At 45.3% G+C, this 20,019-nt stretch overlaps 1 protein-coding gene and 2 pseudogenes across 1 annotated transcript in view; 2 read left to right on the top strand and 1 right to left on the bottom strand.

Annotated features, from left to right (window-relative positions):
* Nucleotides 1-4,429: 4,429 nt before the first annotated feature.
* On the top strand, nt 4,430-9,393 carry LOC142455439 (EF-hand domain-containing protein D1 pseudogene; annotated as a pseudogene).
* Nucleotides 9,394-10,424: 1,031 nt separating this feature from the next.
* On the top strand, nt 10,425-14,193 carry LOC142455438 (heterogeneous nuclear ribonucleoprotein A3 pseudogene; annotated as a pseudogene).
* A 386-nt stretch (nt 14,194-14,579) lies between these two features.
* The window catches only part of AGPAT5 (1-acylglycerol-3-phosphate O-acyltransferase 5), a 74,737-nt gene continuing 69,297 nt past the window's right edge, over nt 14,580-20,019 (bottom strand). Inside the window, exon 8 of the mRNA XM_075556429.1 lies at nt 14,580-17,007. Within this exon, the coding sequence (XP_075412544.1) occupies nt 16,782-17,007 (226 nt within the window). The 3' untranslated portion in view covers nt 14,580-16,781. The remainder of the gene's footprint in view (nt 17,008-20,019) is intronic.

Genomic DNA, 20,019 nt, shown 5'->3' with positions numbered 1-20,019 from the left:
AGGCTCAAAATGAGTCAGAACTGGCTGGACAGCACCGAACAACATAATTTCATAGCAATACTTTTTATAGTATAGGTAGAGAGATTGGGGCTGTGTCTTAGGAGTTCTAAGTGAGGTAATAGGAAAACCTGCTTAGTCTACTTGCTCAGGGAGATTAGAGGAAGATGTGGAGGATATATTACTATCAAGCCTAAGTGGCTGGAAGAATGCCTTAGAAATCCAGGAGTGTAGGGTTTGCCAAGTGTAAAAGATGGAAGGTCCTTGGCAACTGTCATTTACTATGCTTAGGTCCAGGAATGGGAGGAGGGGCGGGAGGGCGACTATCACAGAGCTGGCGCTTCATTACCATCCCGACCACTGACTTTCAGATCAATCGCTTTGTAGACTGTACTGCCTTGAGGCTGAGCTCAGTTGCAGCATCACAGGCAGTGTTCTGTCAGATTAGAGCTAGCAGTCAATAATGAGTGATGGCAGCAAACCAAATGGCACAACAAAGAGAGAAAACAACCAGAAAATCCGGGAGTGGGGGCAGGAATAAAAGCATGCAAGAGAGCAGGGCCAGGGTCTGCGATGACACAGGGAGAGACTGTATCGGATTTACTATAGATGTAAACCCCTGCATTTATCTCAACTTCTAGAAACAGAAAAAAAACAAAGGAAGGAAGACATCAGTAGATAAGCAGAAATAGATTTACTGTTTTGGGATTTTTTCATATATTTTATTTCATTTCACAATATCTAGTTTGTACCCATCACATGCGGACTTAGGCCAAAAACAAACCCAAAAACAAAAATGTTATATGCACAAGAAGACAGAACCCAGGTATAGATGATGAATTCTGAGGTAGTTTACAGTAACGGGCGCATGTGCCGTCATCGGCTTTTATGTAATGTACTCACCCATCTTACACTGGACTTCCTGATGTCATCGTCAGCTCACACTGGCACAGCGGCCACAGCAAGCGCTACGATTGGAGGGCTTGGGGTGTGCCGCCACGGATCCCAGTGCTTTACACAGGCGGCTCCTTAGCCCGAGCAGCAACCCCACGAGGGAGGCACCACCGTCTCCACTTGACAGTTACACAAAGTGCGGTGCAGAGATTAAGGCACTTGATCAAGGTCCCTCAGCTGGCAGGGCACTCACACCTGAGCAGCCTGCTCCAGAAGGGATGCTCCCGTCCCCCCTGTCCATTTCTTCCTGGCCATGCCTTTTCAAATCTCCTTCATAAACAGGAGACAGGCAGAGACAAAATGAATGGTAGGGAGCCTTGTTTCGGTCACCTGCCAACAAAAGGTGCCTATTTTAAGACAGAAGTCCGGGGTTGAAAAGGTCTCCAATGATGTGTTTCTGAGGAGCCATGTATTGTTCTGCCAGCACTTTAATCTGTTTGGGATTTGCTAGGTAGGCTAGCATAGAGCTGGGGAATGTCCGTTAACGCATGCCCAGAGAGCCCAGTCACCGGAAACAAAGGAGTGGCACACTGCACATGCTCACAGGTTCAGGTTTCCCGCCGGTGGGCATGGGTGGGCGCTAAACCTGGATCGGTCCACCTAGGCCAGGTGAATTCAATTCAGCCAATGGGGCCCATCAGGGGTCGTCCACCACGCCTCCCCTGGAATCCTTGAAAAGGCAGGGGCCTAGAGTCGAGGAGAGAGAACTTGGTCTGCAAGGAGGAGAGAAAACTTTGTCTGCGTGACGCTGAGCAGCTTCCGCCAGGGTGCATGGTCGGGAGGAGTCCTATGGGAGCCGTGTAAACCTGAAACTTCTTCTAACTCTCATAAAACTCACTTGGATCACGAACCAGGCTTCGACATGAATTCTTTCTCGCGCGGAGCCAAGGACCGAGGTATAACTCTATCTCCAGAGAGATCTAACATTAAATGGTACCATGACTCGGATACATAAGGTAAAGCCAGCTCCAAGGGCGGGCGTCCCATCCTGGTGTCACTGGTTTCGGGCACCTTCTGGACTCTTTTCACCTCACCACCCTCGGGAGACAGCACGTAGCTGGAAAGGAGCCAGGCTGAACTGCTCCGGCAACATCTGGGAGGTGGATGGCTCCCCGAAGCGACTCATGGGGACACTCGTAATGTACTGACGCAGCCCCATCCTTTTGTGTCTGTCTGCTTATTCTTGCTGGTGGTCGGGATTTTACATCTGCCCCTCTGTGCTCGCCTTCCCGGAGCTTGCATGCCGTCCCCAGGCTGGGTCCCTGGGAGGGGGCTGGGACGCTGTGGGCTGCAGGCTCAGAGAATTGCCATCCTCAAAACCTCCTTGCATCTCAATTGCCTGTTTTGTGCTCTGGCCCCGGTGGCTGGCCCCATGCTGGTTTTCCTCTAGGCCGCAACCTGCGGCCGTCATTTTCCGGAGCACGTGAGTCACCGCGTCCTGGCAGCATAACGCCACCTGGTGTCTGCCATTTTGGCTCCGGGGCAACGGAGCACGTGACCCTGCCAAGACGGCGCCTACCGCTCCAGCCACGTGGAGGGGCGGTGACTAGGGAGCTAGCCCCCGCTCTATCGCGGGAGCCAAATGTTTCCCTTTTCCCCTCCATTCCCTTTCGCTTTCTCCTGGTTTTCCAAACAAGCTGCTTCAGTGTTCGACCGGTATGGGTTTGTTCCTTGCTACCGGTTGGCCTTCCGTTGCCCAGGCCTAGGCCAAAGGCGTTCGGAAGCCGAGCCCGAGAACTGGTAAGTTCGCCTTCCAGTGATGCTGCCTCTGGAACTTTCTGGGACAGCTCTTAATACAGCTCCACCGCCAGGATGTTCCAGCCAGAAATCCCGATTCTTTAAAGGTTCCCTGAGCCTCCAGATAGACGCCCCTTCCCTTCAGAGATTTGAGAGTCTGCTCCTGCCGGCAGGCGTCTTTGAAGGCCGTGGGCCACACCACGCAGTAGCCCTCCTAGCTTGTGCTCTAGAAAACGGTTGGACCAAAGTGTCGGCTGCAGGAACTGGTCTTCGACTCCTCCCTTGGACGGGGGCACCTGCCTGAGGCCTCAGATTCATGGCACCCCAGAGGTGAGCACTGAATCGGTGTTTACTGACCTTGAGGCATCAAGCTCTCAATAGCGTCCTTGCGGTGTGTTTTCTAGATGTGACCTACCAGCTCGATACCCAGGAATTGCCCCTCGGATGTATCCTGTTCAATTGGGAAAGAATGTATCCGGAAAAGCTGGACAAACAGAAGCTGATTACTCTTTGCAATTCTATTTGGCCACAGTATGTTTTAGAGAAAGGGGAATCGTGGCCAGCCAATGGTACACTTTCCCTTCCAGCCTTGCAACAGTTAGACCATTTTTGTGAAACGATGGAGAGGTGGTGGGAGATGCCGTATGTTAGCGCATTCTTCCTTTTGAGGAAGAACAAAGAACTTTATTCCCAGTGCACCCAGAACCCCCTAAGGGACCCTGGACTAGAGGGCAACTATTACCCCAACCCTGAAGCAGCCCTGAATAATCTACCTGCAGTAGAGACAGCAGGGGAATTTTGTCCCCAGGTAATTTACAAGCCTTTTACCCTAATTGAACTCAAGGAAATTAAAATTGACTTGGGCAGTTACTCTAACAAACCCGAACAGTACACAGAACACTTCCAGCACCTCACTCTAGCCTGTGATTTAACCTGGAAAGATGTAATGGTCATACTAGGACAGAATGTGACAGACTTTGAGAAGAAGCGAGTGCTCGAAGTTGCTAGTTAGTTTGCAGAGGTGTTACCTGTGATGAATGAAAAGTACCCTGTAGGGGAAACTTCTGTACCTTTAACAGACCCTGCTTGGAATCATAGTGAGCCTCAGGACAAGTACGCACAGGAACATTTCCTGGTGTGCATCACAAGTGGACTAAAGGCAGGCAGGCAAAAGGCCATTAATCATGCCAAGGTGGCAGTGATTCACCAGGGACCTACGGAGTCTCCTGTAAGCTTATTAGAGCGGCTAAAGGAAGCCCTAAAGGATCATACTGCTGTGGATACAGAATCCTATGAGGGGCAAGTCTTGCTCAGGGACAAGCTTCTCACACAGTCCGCACAGGACATTCGCAAGAAACTCCAAAAACTAGTGCAGAAGCCTGAAGGAGCTACCCTAGAGGAGATGGTCGCTTGTGCTAATACGGCCTTTTACAATAGGGAGCAGGAAGGGGAGGCTCGAGCCTGGGAGGAGAGAAGAAAGGACATTAGGCAAGCCCAGGTATTAGCTGCACTCAATAACAGACACCTGTAGAATGCCTCCCAGGTTACCCAGACCTTTGAACCAGTTACCAAGTGCTACATTTGCCGGCGACAAAGTCTTTAGGCTAGGAATTGCCCTAACTGGAACAATCCTCCTCAGACGCCATGCGTCCATTGCAAGCAGACTGGTCACTGGGATGGCCTCTGTCCTAAGGCCCAAAACCTGGAGGGGAGGCGCCCACAGGCCAATGTGCAACTGGTAATGGAGGAGGAGGATCGAATGCACCCAGTTCGGACGGCCCAGCAGAAAAAGATAACTGTTACTGGTCTGGAACCTAGGGTGAGCATTGACGTGGCAGGAAGGTCAGTGAACTTCATTTTGGATACTGGGGCCACCTTCTCTGTCCTTATTTCCTTCCCTGGACCCCTGGCACTCCACACCTGCTCCATCCAGGGAGTGTCAGGAAAACCTGTAGTTAAATATTTTACTGAATTTCTCAGATGTCTTTGGGATAACTTCTATTTTTCTCATAGCGATCCCTGAATGTCCAGCTCCTCTCCTAGGCCGAGACCTACTGTCCAAGCTGCACACCTGCATATTCATCGGGCCTCATCCTCGTCCCTCTACAGCTTTCCAGTTGTTCCTCACAGTGGAGGAGCCTCAGATTCCCCGACAGGAACTGTGGGAACAGGCCATAACTCCTAAGGTTTGGGACACAAAAGGCCCTGGCAAAGCTAAGTATGCTACCCCTGTAAAGATTTTCCTCAAAGATGCACTACCCATAGCTCTGCTACAGGATTGCCCCATGGCAACCTACGTGTTTGAGCCCCTATGAAGTTTTATATGGGCGGCCGTTTCTTGTAACAGAGCCAGCTACAGACTCTGAGGGAGCCTTAGCACAGCAATATGCCACCCAAGTAGCCCAGTGTCAGGAGGCATTCCATCAGTTTGGGCTCACTCAGACCCAAGGGGAGGAAAAGTTACCATCATTGTGCCAGCCGGGAGATCTAGTTCTTATAAAAACTTGGAAAAACGGGCCCCCCAATTCCCAACTCCAGCCTGTTTGGAAAGGACCTTTGCCAGTAATTCTCTCTACGCCCACTGCTGTCAAAGTTCCGAGGCAGAGTGCTTGGATCCACCATACACGAGTGAAACCCTGGACACCCTCACCATCTGAGCCCTCCGAGGCAGAGGCTGCAGACGAATACTCCTGTGAGCCACTGGACGGTCCTAGGATGTTATTTCATCGCCACCCAGGACAGATGAGGGCTACACAGACGATTCTACCTCAGACCCCTCACAGCCTTTAGGTCAGTGAATGCCTTTACCCCGTTCCTGTGTTTACAGTGACCAAACTCTCATGCCTCTTAGTCCCAAGATTTCTATTGATTTCCTGTGACACTAACCTAACTTCAAGGGCACTGCCACCTTCCAATCTTTTTTTTTAATTTTAATTTTAACAATTTATTAGGGGCTCATACAACTCTTATCACAATCCATACATATACATACATCAATTGTATAAAGCACATCTGTACAGTCTTTGCCCTAATCATTTTTTTCTCTTTTCTTTTTTTTACATTTTATTAGGGACTCATACAACTCTTATCACCATCCATACATATACATACATCAATTGTATAAAGCACATCCATACATTCCCTGCCCCAATCATTCTCAAGGCATTTGCTCTCCACTTAAGCCCCTTGCATCAGGTCCTCTTTTTTTTTTCCCCTCCCTCCCCTTTCCCCCCTCCCTCATGTGCCCTTGGTAATTTATACCTCGTTATTTTGTCATATCTTGCCCTATCCGGAGTCTCCCTTCCCCCCTTCTCTGCTGTCCCTCTCCCAGGGAAGAGGTCACATGTGGATCCTTGTAATCAGTTCCCCCTTTCCAACCCACTCACCCTCCACTCTCCCAGCATCGTCCCTCACACCCTTGGTCCTGAAGGTATCATCCACCCTGGATTCCCTGTATCTCCAGCCCTCCTATGTACCAGTGTACAGCCTCTGTCCTATCCAGGCCTGCAAGGTAGAATTCGGATCATGGTAGTTGGGGGAGGAAGCATCCAGGATCTGGGGGAAAGCTGTGTTCTTCATCGATACTACCTCACACCCTAATTAACCCATCTCCTCTCCTAAACCCCTCTATGAGGGGATCTCCATTGGCCGACACTTGGGCCTTGGGTCTCCACTCTGCACTTCCCCCTTCATTTAATATGATATATATATACATATATACACATACATATATACATATGCACATATATACACATACATACACACACTTATATCTTTTTTTTTTTTGCATGATGCCTTATACCTGGTCCTTTGGCACCTCGTGATCGCACTGGCCGGTGTGCTTCTTCCATGTGGGCTTTTTTGCTTCTGAGCTAGATGGCCGCTTGTTCACCTTCAAGCCTTTAAGACCCCAGACACTATCTCTTTTGATAGCCGGGCACCATCAGCTTTCTTCACCACATTTGCTTATGCACGAATTTGTCTTCAGCGATCCTATCATGGAGGTGTGCAGTCGATGATATGATTTTTTGTTCTTTGATGCCTGGTAACTGATCCCTTTGGGACCACTCGATCACACAGGCTGGTGTGTTCTTCCATGTGGACTTTGTTGCTTCTAAGCTAGATGGCCGCTTGTTTATCTTCAAGCCTTTAAGACCCCAGTCACTATCTCTTTTGATAGCCGGGCACCATCAGTTTTCTTCACCACATTTACTTGTTCACCCACTTTGGCTCCAGCCGTTGTGTCGGGAGAGTGAGCATCATAGAGTTCCAATTTAATAAAAGAAGGTATTCATGCATTGAGGGAGTGTTTGAGTAGAGGCCCAAGGTCCTTCCGCCACCTTAATACTTGACCTATAAATATAGACACATAGATCTATTTCCCCATCCTCCTATATATATTTGCATGTACATGTCTTTGTCTAGACCTCCATGAATGCCCTTTGACTCCTAACTCTTTCCGCCATCTCCCTTGACTTTCCTCCTGCCCTACTACCATGCTTCATCGCCACCTGGGCTAGAGTATACCTCTTCTCTAAGCAGCCTTACCCTTGATCATTTCCCACCAGGCCTGCCACTCCCCCTTCTCTACCATTTGGGGTCCCATGTTTTTCCCTTGTCCCTGGGTTTGTTAACACCACTTCCTTACCCCCCCACCCCAAGTCCCCCCGGAACTGTCGGTCCCGTTGTTTTTCCTCCAGATAGTTCATCCAGCCTGTCCTATTCAGACAGACCTGTGGAGTCACTAACATGCACGAAAACAAGACAGAGGAAAACAAAGCAACAGTATACAACCAGACAACAAAACAACAAAAACAAACCACTGACAAAGAACAGAACAAAACAGTTCACAAGAGAAAAGCTTGTAGTTAGTTCAGGGATCGTTTGCTGGCCCTTAGGAGCGTTTTCCAGTCCAGTCTGTTGGGGCACCACGCCCTGGCCCCAAAGTCCACTTTCAGCATTCCCTGGGGACCTTGCCACTCCATTCCCTTGCTGTTCCGCTGCACTCCCCCAGTGATTTGCCTCGGTGTGGTGGGATCAGGTCAGGTGCAATTCCCACACTGTGTCTCCGGTGCTGTCCCCTGTATCGCCCTTAGTCACTGAGGGGCATCATGTCTCATAGTAGGGCCAGCCATGTTGTTCTCTCTGTGGACTGGCTGCTCTACTCAGGAACATCATCATCACGGCCTGGTGGGTCAGGCTGTGCTCCACTCTCTCCTCCTGCCCCTTCATCTGCTCCCGTGTGCTCTGATCAGATATGTCCGTCTCCCAGAGCTGCAGAGTCAATGTCGTCATTTGGAACAAATTCTTTTTGGGGGAGGGGCAGGAATCCACTTAATTTATGGTGCTGGGGCCAGCCTCCTAGACCTCTCCACTGGTTCCCTCCTCCACGCCGGGATATTGCATTCACACCTTGCGATACTGGGTTGAAGTCTGGTCCCATTTTCCCTGTGGAGATATAAACAATACCCTCCCCTTGGCCACCTTCCAATCTTACCCATGTCTCGCTTAAACTGTTCACCTGTTGGTTTTTGTTTTTTTTCCAGTTCTCAGGTTACTAAGGCCTCTGAACCAAGTGGGCTAGCTCCAGGACCACTGTCTCCTAGACCCACCTTGACCATATCTATCCTGGGCTCGAAATGGACAACCCCTTCTAACAGAGTAGGAAGGGTATGGACCCAAAACCCCACTTCACCCCATTTGCCAGCAGGAAGTAGCAAGAGATGTTGTCGTCCAGTACCCCAAAGATTTGGGTCCATATCTCTTCAAGTGGGGAATGTTAGGTAGGCTAGCACAGGGTTAAGGAATGTCCATTAATGCATACCCAGAGAGCCAAGCCACGGAAACAAAGGAGTGGCGCACTGCACATGCTCACAGGTTCAGGTTTTCCGCCGGTAGGCATGGGTGGGCGCTAAACCTGGATTGGCCCACCTAGGCCAGGTGAATTCAATTCAGCCAATGGGGTCCACCAGGGGTCGTCTACCACGCCTCCCTGTGGAATCCTTGAAAAGGCAGGGGCCTAGAGTCGAGAGACCTTGTCTGTGAGACGCTGAGCAGCTCCCACCAGGCTGCATGGTCAGGAGAAGTCCTTTGGGTGCTGTGTAAACCTGAAACTTCTATCATAAAACTCACATGGATCACAAGCCAGGCTTCGGCGTGAATTCTTTCTCGTGCGGGGCCAAGGACTGAGGTATAACTCTAGCTCCAGAGAGATCTAACAGATTCATGTAATATCACTGACCTTAAACACACACACACACGCCAGAGCGGAGCCTGCGCCCACACTCCCCCAGGCATTCAAGCAGTACGATGCCAGGCGGGATGGATACAGCGACCTGGCAGAGCTGAGGCTGATGACAGAGAAGCTAGGGGCCCCCATACCCACCTGGGCCTGACGGGCATGATCAAGGAGGTGGACGAGGACTTGGACAGCAAGCTCCACCTCCCAGAGTTCCTGCTCATTTTCCACAAGGTCACAGGCAGGGAGCTGCAGGTCAGTGGGCTGATGGCACTGGCCAAACTGAGATTGACGTCACCCTCGAGGGCATCAAGGACTTCTTCAAAGCCAAGGTCCAACCCTTGTCGTCTGCCAGTAAACTTGAAGCAGAATTAAAAGCCAAGCAAGAAGAGCGGAAGCCAGAGGAAGAGGAGAGGAGGGTCCTCAGGGCGGCAGTCTGGGAGCTCAAGGCGGCTTGCAGTACATAGTCCTGCTGGCCTTGACCTTAGCCTCAGCCTACAGCTGTGCCTTAAAGGAAGATATGGCCCTGCCCCCTCACTTTAATGGGCCCTCCTTGCCCTCAACACCCATTCACTGCCCAGTGCAAACTTGACAGCTTTCTAGTGGTAGCAGTCTTCCCTTGTCCCAGTGGGGAGCCACCCAAATGCCCTGCTCACCACTCTGCCGGTGCCTCTGTCCAGAGTGGTGTGCTGAGCTCCCGTGCACTGCACCCCTCTTTTGTGGTCCTCACAGCAGAGCCCCCAAGGGTCTGTAGTTTCACTGTACCCTGTCTTCTTGGAGAATTTTCTGCATTCTTTCCCCTTTGTTCCCCAGTCACTGTTCTTTGTCACTTGCTCAGCTTGCTGCTCTGTCCTCTCCTTCAGTATTGGTGGGCTTTAAGGGAGCCTGCCTCCCACCTCAGCTCCCACAGAAGGAACCAGAAGTAGAGATGATGTTAAATAGAGAAAATGTGGGGAGTTCAGTTCCTTCCCACCAGCCTTACTCCCGTCCCTTTTGCCTTCCCCTTTGATATTTTCCCATTTCATCTTTTTAAAAAAATTCCTATCCTTAACTCCTGCGGGACTTAATGATGAGTGAAAGAGTAGAATTAACATTGAGTAGAAAAATTCTTGTTTAACTCGAATTCTACGCCAGTTATATTCTAGATCTCTGACGTTCCAAAGCGACAAGCCCAGGGCCTTCCCAAACCTGAAAAGTCATGGCCATGGTCATCATCTAGCCAACTCCCAACGTCTGCTCCAAGGATACAAGGAGACAATCTCCTTACCTCCACTATTGAAAGAAACAAACCAACCAACAAAAAACCATGATGTTGTAAGCTCTTGGCTTTGATCATAAATACCAGGGGGTTGCTGTCTTTTCAAGAAAAACAATTACTCATGTCATATTTATTCTCTTTTAAAGTTAAGTTTCTATCTTTTAAATAAAGGAAAGTTCTACCTTACAGCTGCTTCGTGTTAAATAAACGATCATCTCACACTAAAACAGAGTGCCAACAATGGACTCTGTCAGAAACAGCTGTTGTCCACCTTCCCTGAGTATCACGTTCAGTCTAGCCAGACAGATGCAGGATGGAGTGGACGCAGACCGCTTTTATAGGAAAGCAGCAGCATCTCGGACTTTGCTGCAATCCCCACCAAGCTTTCTTTCCTCGGCAAGTAGAAACCTCAGGACATAATTGTGCTACGTCAACTCATAGGACAGCACCTAACACATGGTAACATAAAATTAATGTTTGTGGACACCTTCTGAACAGGTGTGCTACTAGCAATTCTGCCTGACTTTTCATGAGGTTGGCCTTCAACTACAATTCAAAAAGTCTGAGGAAAAATGGAATGAAAAGATAATGGAGTGTGATCACCTTCCTCACATAATCGCTGAAGACGAAAGTGTGCATAAGCAAGTGTGGTGAAGAAGGCTGATGGTGCCCGGCTACTGAGAGATATAGCATCTGGGGACTTAAAGGCTTGAAAGAAAACAAGCGGCCATCTAGCCCAGAAGCAACCAAGCCCACACGGAAGCAGCACACCAACATAGGCGATCGTGAAGGGCAGAGGAGACCAGGTCTCCAACAACAAAGGTGGGGTGGTGGTGAGAATCACATCACCGTGAAAGAGGGAGAGTGCGTGATGGGGACCCAATGCCCATCTGGAGACTGCTGGACACCCCTTCCAGAGGGGTAGTGGGGGGGAGATGAGTCACTCAGGGTTCAGTGTAGCAACAATGAAACTCAAAACCTTCCTCTAGTTCCTGAACACTTTCTCCCCTCCCAATCATGACCCCAATTCTACCTTGCCTTGCGGACCTGGTTATACCAGAGGATGTACAGCGGTGCAGTGGGGATCTGGAGGCACAGGGAATCTAGGACGACGAACCCCTCAACACCAGCGGTGGGAGTGGCGACACCAGGAGGTAAGGGGGTGTAGAAAGGGAGAACCGATCTCGGAGATCTATGTGTAACCTCCTCTCTGGGAGATGGGCAAGGGGGAGGCGGGTGAGGGGAGACGCCGGGGAGTGTAAGATAAGATATAATAATTATTTATAAACTATCAAGGGACCAGGGGTGGGATCGGGGAGGGAGGGGGACGGGGGGGGAAAAAAGGGAAACCGAGCTGATTCCAGGAACCCAAGTGGAAGGTGAATTATGAGAATGACGAGTGCAACGAATGTATAAGGGTGCTTTGCTCAATTGATGTATGTACAAAGTGTGATAAGAGCCTTATGAGCCCCAATAAAAAGATTTTTTTAAATTAAAAATAAAAAGATAATGGAATTTTTCAATGGCTACTCTGAAGCCCCTTGGTCTAGTAAAAATAAAGAATCCCTATAGCTTTTTTTTTAAATTAAAAGATTATTTTATTGGGAGCTCTTACAGCTCTATAACAATCTATAGATCAATTGCATCGAGCATATTTGTACACGTGTTGCCATCATTTTCTAAATACTTACCTTCTATTTGAGCCCTTGACATCAGATCCTCTTCTTTTACTCCCCCCACCCTCATGACTCCTTGATAAATTATAAATTGTTATTATTTTCATATCCTTTAAAAAATTTTAATAAAATTTTTATTGGGGCTCATACAACTCATCACAATCCATACATATATCAATTGAGCAAAGCACCCTTATACATTCGTTGCCCTTGTCATTCTCAAAATTCGCCTTCCACTTGGGTTCCTGGAATCAGCCCTCCCGCCCATAGCTTTTTTTATAGGTCCACCACTAGACTACTAGGCACACCTTCACAATTGTTCAAAACAGCCGCATGTTTCCTGAACAACAGCTTGACCTCGAAATCCTTTTAGTTTTAACTCTCTTCAAAGTGCCCTTTAAGAATTTATATACATCAGCTCAACGCCCTTCTACATGAGGTGCTTTCCTCGTCAGTTTCCATTATCCTGACAAAATATGCTCTCCCATAGTAAACACTGGCTATTTCCCATTCAAGTCAGTGATCACTCATTGGGATGAGGCTAGTTGGTGGGAAGGACATAATTTTCTATGCCATCGTCTCTACCTGAAAAAAACCAAGATCATGTAAACGACTGGCACAGGTGAGAGGCGCAAAAGCAGTAGGGATGGACAAAGACAAGTTGGCGAATTGTTCAAAATGATCAAGAGACTGGTCTTTGGCCCAAACAGAAAGTATGGGCACAGTAGAACACAAGATAAATAGGATTCGCTATTGACTGAGGATGTGGTTCATTATAAACACAATGGTGTTTAAAAAAAAGTCCACGGAAAAATGCCATTGCCATTTGATTTCAGGAAAAGTGGTGTCACTCTAAAACACACACACGTGCGCGTGCACGCATGGAATTGAAGCATGAAATAAATCATTTGTATGTATGATGTCACGAATAGATTGGCATTTTAGACATCAACTCTGGACAATTTTAGACAACTGACAAATTTTATTAGAGCTACCCAAACCCATCACAGTTTCCAAGAAGTTGAAAGTTGCCATACATCTTATAAATTATATTAAGTTTATATAACCAAACTAAAATAATTATTCTACAATTTTGAGTATATTAATTTGCACAATACCTAAGAAACAAACATCATGGTTCGTGTAAATTGAGCGTGCAGGATTCAGCCATGAACCCTGTCTTATTTAACAGGATGCTACTAGTGAATTTTGGGTTCACATAGCAGACAGGTCTCATACAGAACTCGAGTTGGAAGAGGCGAAACCCATCTCAAAATGGAGGGTCGGAGCCAAAGGCACTTGAGAAGCTGTGGAAACTGTTTGCTGGTCTGAGCTTAGAAACCACAGACAGAGTCTAAGGAACCTCCTGAGAAATGGGCACACTCACAGACTGTGTGGTGATGAGAACCCCTCAACAAAACGCTCCAGGGGCGTTGGTTTTGCGACTTCCTCGTGTTGATGAGTAGAAGCAGCAGGGTGTGCCTGGCCCCCAAGGTTGGCGGGCGTGTGCTGGAACCTCAGAGAGCTGTGTCCAGAGAGGATTCCATGAAGCCTGGTGCCCATTGAACAGTGAAGGAAATGCTTGTTGGTGGCATAAAAGAAGACAGAGAATAAAATTTGAGACTACTTTGAAAAGTACGGCAAGAGTGAACCCATAGAAGTCATGGAGGACAGGCAGGGTGGAAAAGAGGGAGGATTTGCCGTTGTAACCTTTGATGATAATACCATTGATAAAATTGTTGTTCAGAAATATCACACTGTTAATGGGCATGACTGTGACGTGAAAAGGCCCCTTCAAAACAAGAGATACAGGCTGCTGGATCGGAGAGGTTGTGGAGGTGGAGCTGGCAACTCTACGGGCCGTGGAGGAGGAAACTTTGGAAGTGCTGGAGGAAACTTTGGTCCCGGTGGGAACTTTGGTGGAAGAGGAGGCTATGGTGGTGGAGGTGGTGGCAGCAGAGGGAGTTATGGAGGAGGTGATGGTGGTTATAAGGGGTTTGGAGGTGCTGGTGGCAACTATGGCAGAGGTCCTGGTTACAGTAGTAGAGGGGGCTGTGGTGGTGGAGGACCAGGATATGGAACCAAGGTGGTGGATATGGTGGTGGAGGTGGAGGGTATGATGGTTGCAATGAGGGAGGAAATTGTGCGGTGGTAACTCGGGTGCTTGTGGGAACTATAATGAATGTGGAAATTACAGTGGACAATAGAAATCAAATTATGGACCCATGAGCGGGGGGGGGGGGGGTGTTAGTTTTGGTGGAAGAAGCTCTGGCAGTCATTCCGGTGGTGGTTATGGCTCTGGTGGTGACAGTGGTGGTCATGGAGGGCTCTAAAACTTCCCAAGAAAAGGACTTCAGTTGTCAGCAGGAGAGAGAGCGAGGCGCTGTCAGGAAAGCTGCAGGTCACTCAGAGACAGCCGTCCTGAGTGCGTAGAGCAACTGGCAAAGTCTGCCACAGAAGGAGCCACGATCCGCAGTCAGAAACTTACTGCAGCTTCAACAGGAAGCTCTTCCTGCTCAGGACTGTCGGGGGCAGTTTGCCAAAAGTGCAGCTATTGACGCATGCAATGGATATGTACATTTCGGAGGACTTTTGTCTGTTGTAGCTTTTCCTTTTTCTTTTCATTATATCAGGTATTGCCCTGTAAATTGTGGCAGTGGTACCAGGAATAAAAAAATTAAGAAATGTTTAACTTAAAAAAAATAGCACAGACATTAGAGAGAGTTAAAGATTTTATTGTTTTAACTTTCATCCAAACACACCCTTTGCAAAAAACATAAAAACAAGCATATTGGTGGCATTCTTACAAAGAAAAGACTATGTAACAACTAAGCTGAAAATAAACAATTCAAATAAAAGCTTAAATGATATTATATGAAAAGGTTTACAGGAAAGCGCAGGGCTTCTAATTTTAGAAAAAATAAATGCCAATAAAATATCACTGCATGTTAAGGTAAGGCTTCCAATTTTCCACACATTCTGATAAAATTTATAACTAACATTTCTAGACCTCTTGGGAAAAGAACATAAGTACAATCAGAAGAAACATGAGGTGATCTACGCCCCACTTATTCAGTTAAAACACATAATCCCAGGGGCATCGCAGCAAGTTAGAACATATCCATCCACGGTGCTCAAGATAGGCACACAAGCGACATGGTGCTTTGATCTAGTTAGAGATGGGTTCTCACGTCAGCACTGTTAACTGCTATTTAACAAAAGACATGGAATTCATCTAAATTTCACTTCACAAGAAAAATTACACTTTGACATAAGAGTGCTTTTCAAAGGTTTTAGCTATGCCTAATTCATAATTAGACCAATTGTATCTTGTATACACGAGTGTACATGAATGGGTGTAATACATCCTCACACCCACACACCGATTCACCCCAAGTTGTTGCTTGCAACGGCTCCTGCCCTGCTTTGGGAGAAGTAGTGTAACACAGACAACACTTCCCTTTTCATTTTGTCAGCAGTCAATGGGTGTATTTTCACTGGGTCACTGACAATTTTGCAACAAAATCCATGCGCAGTATCTTATTATCTTAAAACACTAACGAAATTTAAGTGATAAAATCGAGCAAAGCACATTTTTAAAAGAGCTCCTCATCCACATTTTTCCATGATTCAATATCGTGTAATTTGGTTCCTGGGACGTAGATCTCGTTTTGAGACAATGCATGTTAATCATGCAGCCCATTAAAATCAATGGGAAATAAGCAAGTTCACTCCATCCTGTTGAATCAAATCACTGACGTGAGGAGGGTGGCTTTCTTGACATGAGGCAAATAGCTGGTGAAACTTGCTTACAAGAATTAAGAGTTTGACTGTCAAAACGAACGAACACTGGTTGGTTGTATACTCCTTCCGAGCAAGTCTACTGGGCAAGCCACTGGATAGCACCGAAGACTTGAATTCAAATGAGCAACAGCGCAAGTCTACATCAGGGTAACGTTAAAAATGATTTTTGGATTAAATACATTGTTAAATCAAAGAGCAACAGGCAAAAGGCACAGCTAGTGAATCTAGGTGGAACATTTGAAGGCTTCTCCTTCAAATATCTCTGAACCCAGAGTCCAGTAAAAGTTTACACTGATTATTCTGATGTGAAGAAAATAACAAGATATCTCAGACACTTACAGCACAGACGCTGGAAAGCACTAACAGCTTATCTAAAATGCCTTTAAAAGCTGGGCCATTTAAAGTTCTGCTAGACCAAATCTGTCACAATTTTAACTTAGATGTAATCGTCCCATTTTAAACATTCTTTTGTGCACAGTACAGCGTTTGCAAATTAAACTGTCTTAATAAATATTAGAAATGTTAAATTATTTTGCAATATAAAAAAACGTAGTTAGCTAGTAATGCACTACAATAAAAACAAGCACTAACAGAGCTTCTTCCGCATGAACATTGTTTAGCATTTTTCTTGGAACATTCTGATATTTAATACAATTTCTCTGATTGAATGACTTTAAGAAACTAACCAAAAAGGAAACTATTACATATGTGCAAGATACTAGAGACTTTTGTGATAAGATTTTGGGATCAGCTGTAAAAACGAAAATATAACACAGTGATCGATACACACTGCATTGCCGTGCTTAAATACAGCTGCCTCTAACAAATTACAGCCTTACAATCCCTTGCAGTTGACACTAGTTCATGGGAAATGCAAAGTAAAGCATACATTTCATTTAGCTTTGACCTGTCCAGTAGCATCAGCACTAAAGTTGTAAGACCATGTATGTTTTCCCAAGACCAACTGCATACAGGCTTTCACCAGAAATTCTATTTTTATCCAACGTTCAATCAACAAGGCTTTATTTACATTTCTTAATAAATCCGGGAAACAATTTGATGTAATGTGCAGCCACCAATAATAGAAAGTGTAGCACCTTCTACTGAATGGAGATGGCTACTTCTTTATACTAACCCATAAGCAGCCAATTAATGTTCCATATATCCATGTTCTTACATACAGTCTCCTTCCAGCATCCGTCATCAGCATACACGCAGTCAAACCACTTAAGATTAGCACTGATGGCAAAGTCTTCCTAAGACTCAATTTGGAATTAACACTTTTCCCAGGAAATCTGTTTCTTCTCTCTGGATCCACTGAATCATAGAATTCTATAAGCAACCTATGCCAGAATGAAATTAACAAATAAAAGGCCAAGTTTCAATTTTAGTCATATCAATATTTCAATTCAACATATTCCTAATGGTTGACAATTCTGTGCAAGTCCTTGACAAATAAGTATGAGTAAGGAAATTATCAGAAATATGTAAGGAGTTTCTAAGACTTTTGAAATAGCTTTAAATGTCCTATGATTAAACTCATTGCCAACAAGTCTTTTCCAACTCTCGGCGACCCTGTAGTTCAAGGGAGAACTATTCTTATGGGTTTCTGAAGCTGTAAACCTTCACTGGAGCAGAAAGCCTCATCTCTCTCCCCTGGGAGAGCTGGGTTTGAACTGCAGATCGTGTGGTTAGCAGTCCAACATGCTAACCACTTATGCCACCAGTGCTCCATATTCTGATTAGCATATATAAATTATGCTCTGCGGAAGGTTTAAACAGATAGAGACCATTTTGGATTTTTAACGTTAGGTTTATAAAATCTTGCAATGATCCTCTCAGTCTTGAGTGAGTAAAGACTCAACTCAGCTTTTGTGCTTCCCCATCCCTCACGCCTCCTTATTCCTACCGCTTCCACGCTAAATAAGCGAAAAGAGCAGCTTGTAAAAATCACATAGTTTCTGAAAAAATCGATGTAGATGGAATTATGAGAGCAAGTGAAAAAAGTTGTAGCTAACTTGTTTTCCTATCTTATTAAAAATGTAAAAAATAGCGCACTCCACATAAAATATCAAATATTAACATGCAGAAAAGCCCTTGTATAGCCTTAGATATCATATTTCTTAGAAATAACCATTGTTTAGAAATGTCCAGACACATACTAAATACACAGAAGCCCACGTAAGATTAAATGGCAATCAAGTATGTATTATTCAGTAATTTTAAAAGAATGTATTTTCATACATACCATATATACTTGTGGATAAGCCGAGTTTTTCAGCACAAAAATGTGCTGAAAACTGGCGTTCGGCTTATACACGGGTCAGTGGTACCCCAGCGAGATGTTACACCTCACTGGGCCCCCCCACAAGGTAATGGGATGAGCGCCCGTTATCTCGCGGGTGATTGCTGTTTCTTCACTGTTCATTCAAAGCCCCGCTGACACTGCAGGGCTTTGAATGTTTGTTTACTCACATCTAACCAATCAGAGCCGTCCTGTGACATGTATCTTTGAATAAGCCTTTTAAACACCATGTGCGAAGGATGTGGCATGAATGGATGTCATCTGGTCAAGCCCGACTAGCAAAAGGAGGAAATCTCATGAAGCCTGACATAGAGTTAATAGCAAAGTGGGTTCGAGATGCATGGGAAGACATTCCAGAAGACATGGTGCGACGTGCTTTCCAGAAATGTAGTATTAGTAACGCTATGGATGGCAGTGAAGACTGCGCTCTGTACGAAAATGACAGCAGTGATGATGATGACGGCGATCTCAGTGAGGACAGCGTCTATGATGACCTCACACCAGCTGAAGCTCTGCACTGGGATACGGATGATGATGAAGAATCCAGTTTTGAAGGATTTTAACTCTTTACATTTTAGTTTGGTTGCTGATTGAGCTCAGGGAATAGTCCTCTTAAGGTATCATTGTTGATACCTTATTGTTTTTGTTGAACCTATTTTCCACTTACTGTGCTGGTTTACTAATGTTAAATGACTTGTCCTTTTATTTATGTTTTTTATTTAAAATAAATATTTAAATACATTACCTCATTGATGTCTCAGTTTTTAGTAATTTTATTTCATTTGTTTTTATTATTGAAAGTCACCAATAGCTTCTGCATTTTCCACCCTAGGCTTATACTCGAGTCAATTAGTTTTTCTGGTTTCCCAGGTAATAATTAGGTACCTCGGCTTATACTTGGGTTGGCTTATATTCGAATATATACGGTAGTTCTTTTTTTTTTTTTTTCAGACATAGTTCTTACTTTTAAAATTTCCTCTATGGCCAGAAGGAACTGAATCACTCATTTAGTAAATTATGTACAAGTGAGAATAAGTGAAATATAGACACAATTCACACACTGATTACACATTTATAAATAGAAATTATATACACTACTTATTAAAGCTAAACAAAAAGTGGTTAACAAGAAACATCTGTAATAAAACAAGGAAAGAGAGAGCACTGAGAGCCTTCACAGAAGAAGCCTATCTATTAGGAGAATAAAATCTTTGGGTATATCTTCTCAACACTGATGTAATTGTAGGATTGCTTGCTTTTAGGTTCTAAAAATTACTTTCCAAGATGACTTTAGTAAATGGTGCATACCTTAAACTAATGAATTGACTTTTATAATAAGATCAGAAAAATTATAGACATGATTAGCAACCCAACATGTAACCCACTATGCCACCAGAGTCCCTGCCTAAAACAAATCTCTCAAATGCATCAAAAAAGGTAAAACTTGTATAGATACCAAAACCAAAAGTAAAAAGAGAGCAATAAATTCTCATATAACAAAATTTAATTTCTAAGTATCAAATATCTAATTTTCTTTATATTTAATCAAAGAGGTACTATACTAATGACGCACACGGTTTCAATATTTTCTGTCATATGGGCATTCCACACTAGCTCAGTTGCTCAGTTTAACTGTTTATACTGTGTCTTACTTCTGAGACATATGAATATACTCACAATTTATTAACAGGTACCTTTCTAATACTACAAATAGTATAAGAAGATATTTTAAAAGTAAAATAATAGTAATCATAAAATGCCTTTTCCTTTTCTAAAACATATAGTAAGAATATATACTGAGCACCATTCTCTATTCTCCTGGCTTCGGTCTCCAGCCCTCTGGCATAATAACAGGGCACTGGGGGAGTAGTGGGCTATGCATTGAGCCTCTAAGCACACCAACCACTTACCAGTGGTTCAAACCTACCAGTTGCTTTTATACAAACATATAAGGCTATCTGCCCCTGTAAAGATTTAAAGTCTTGGACCACTCCAAGGGGAAGTCATGGCCACTATGAATCAGAACTGACTGGATGGAAGTGATTTTCAT

This window comes from Tenrec ecaudatus, chromosome 8, assembly GCF_050624435.1.
Source record: "Tenrec ecaudatus isolate mTenEca1 chromosome 8, mTenEca1.hap1, whole genome shotgun sequence".
Classification (NCBI taxonomy): domain Eukaryota; kingdom Metazoa; phylum Chordata; class Mammalia; order Afrosoricida; family Tenrecidae; genus Tenrec; species Tenrec ecaudatus.
The sequence above is the reverse complement of the archived record's forward strand: the minus strand, read 5'-3'. Positions and strand labels throughout refer to the sequence as shown.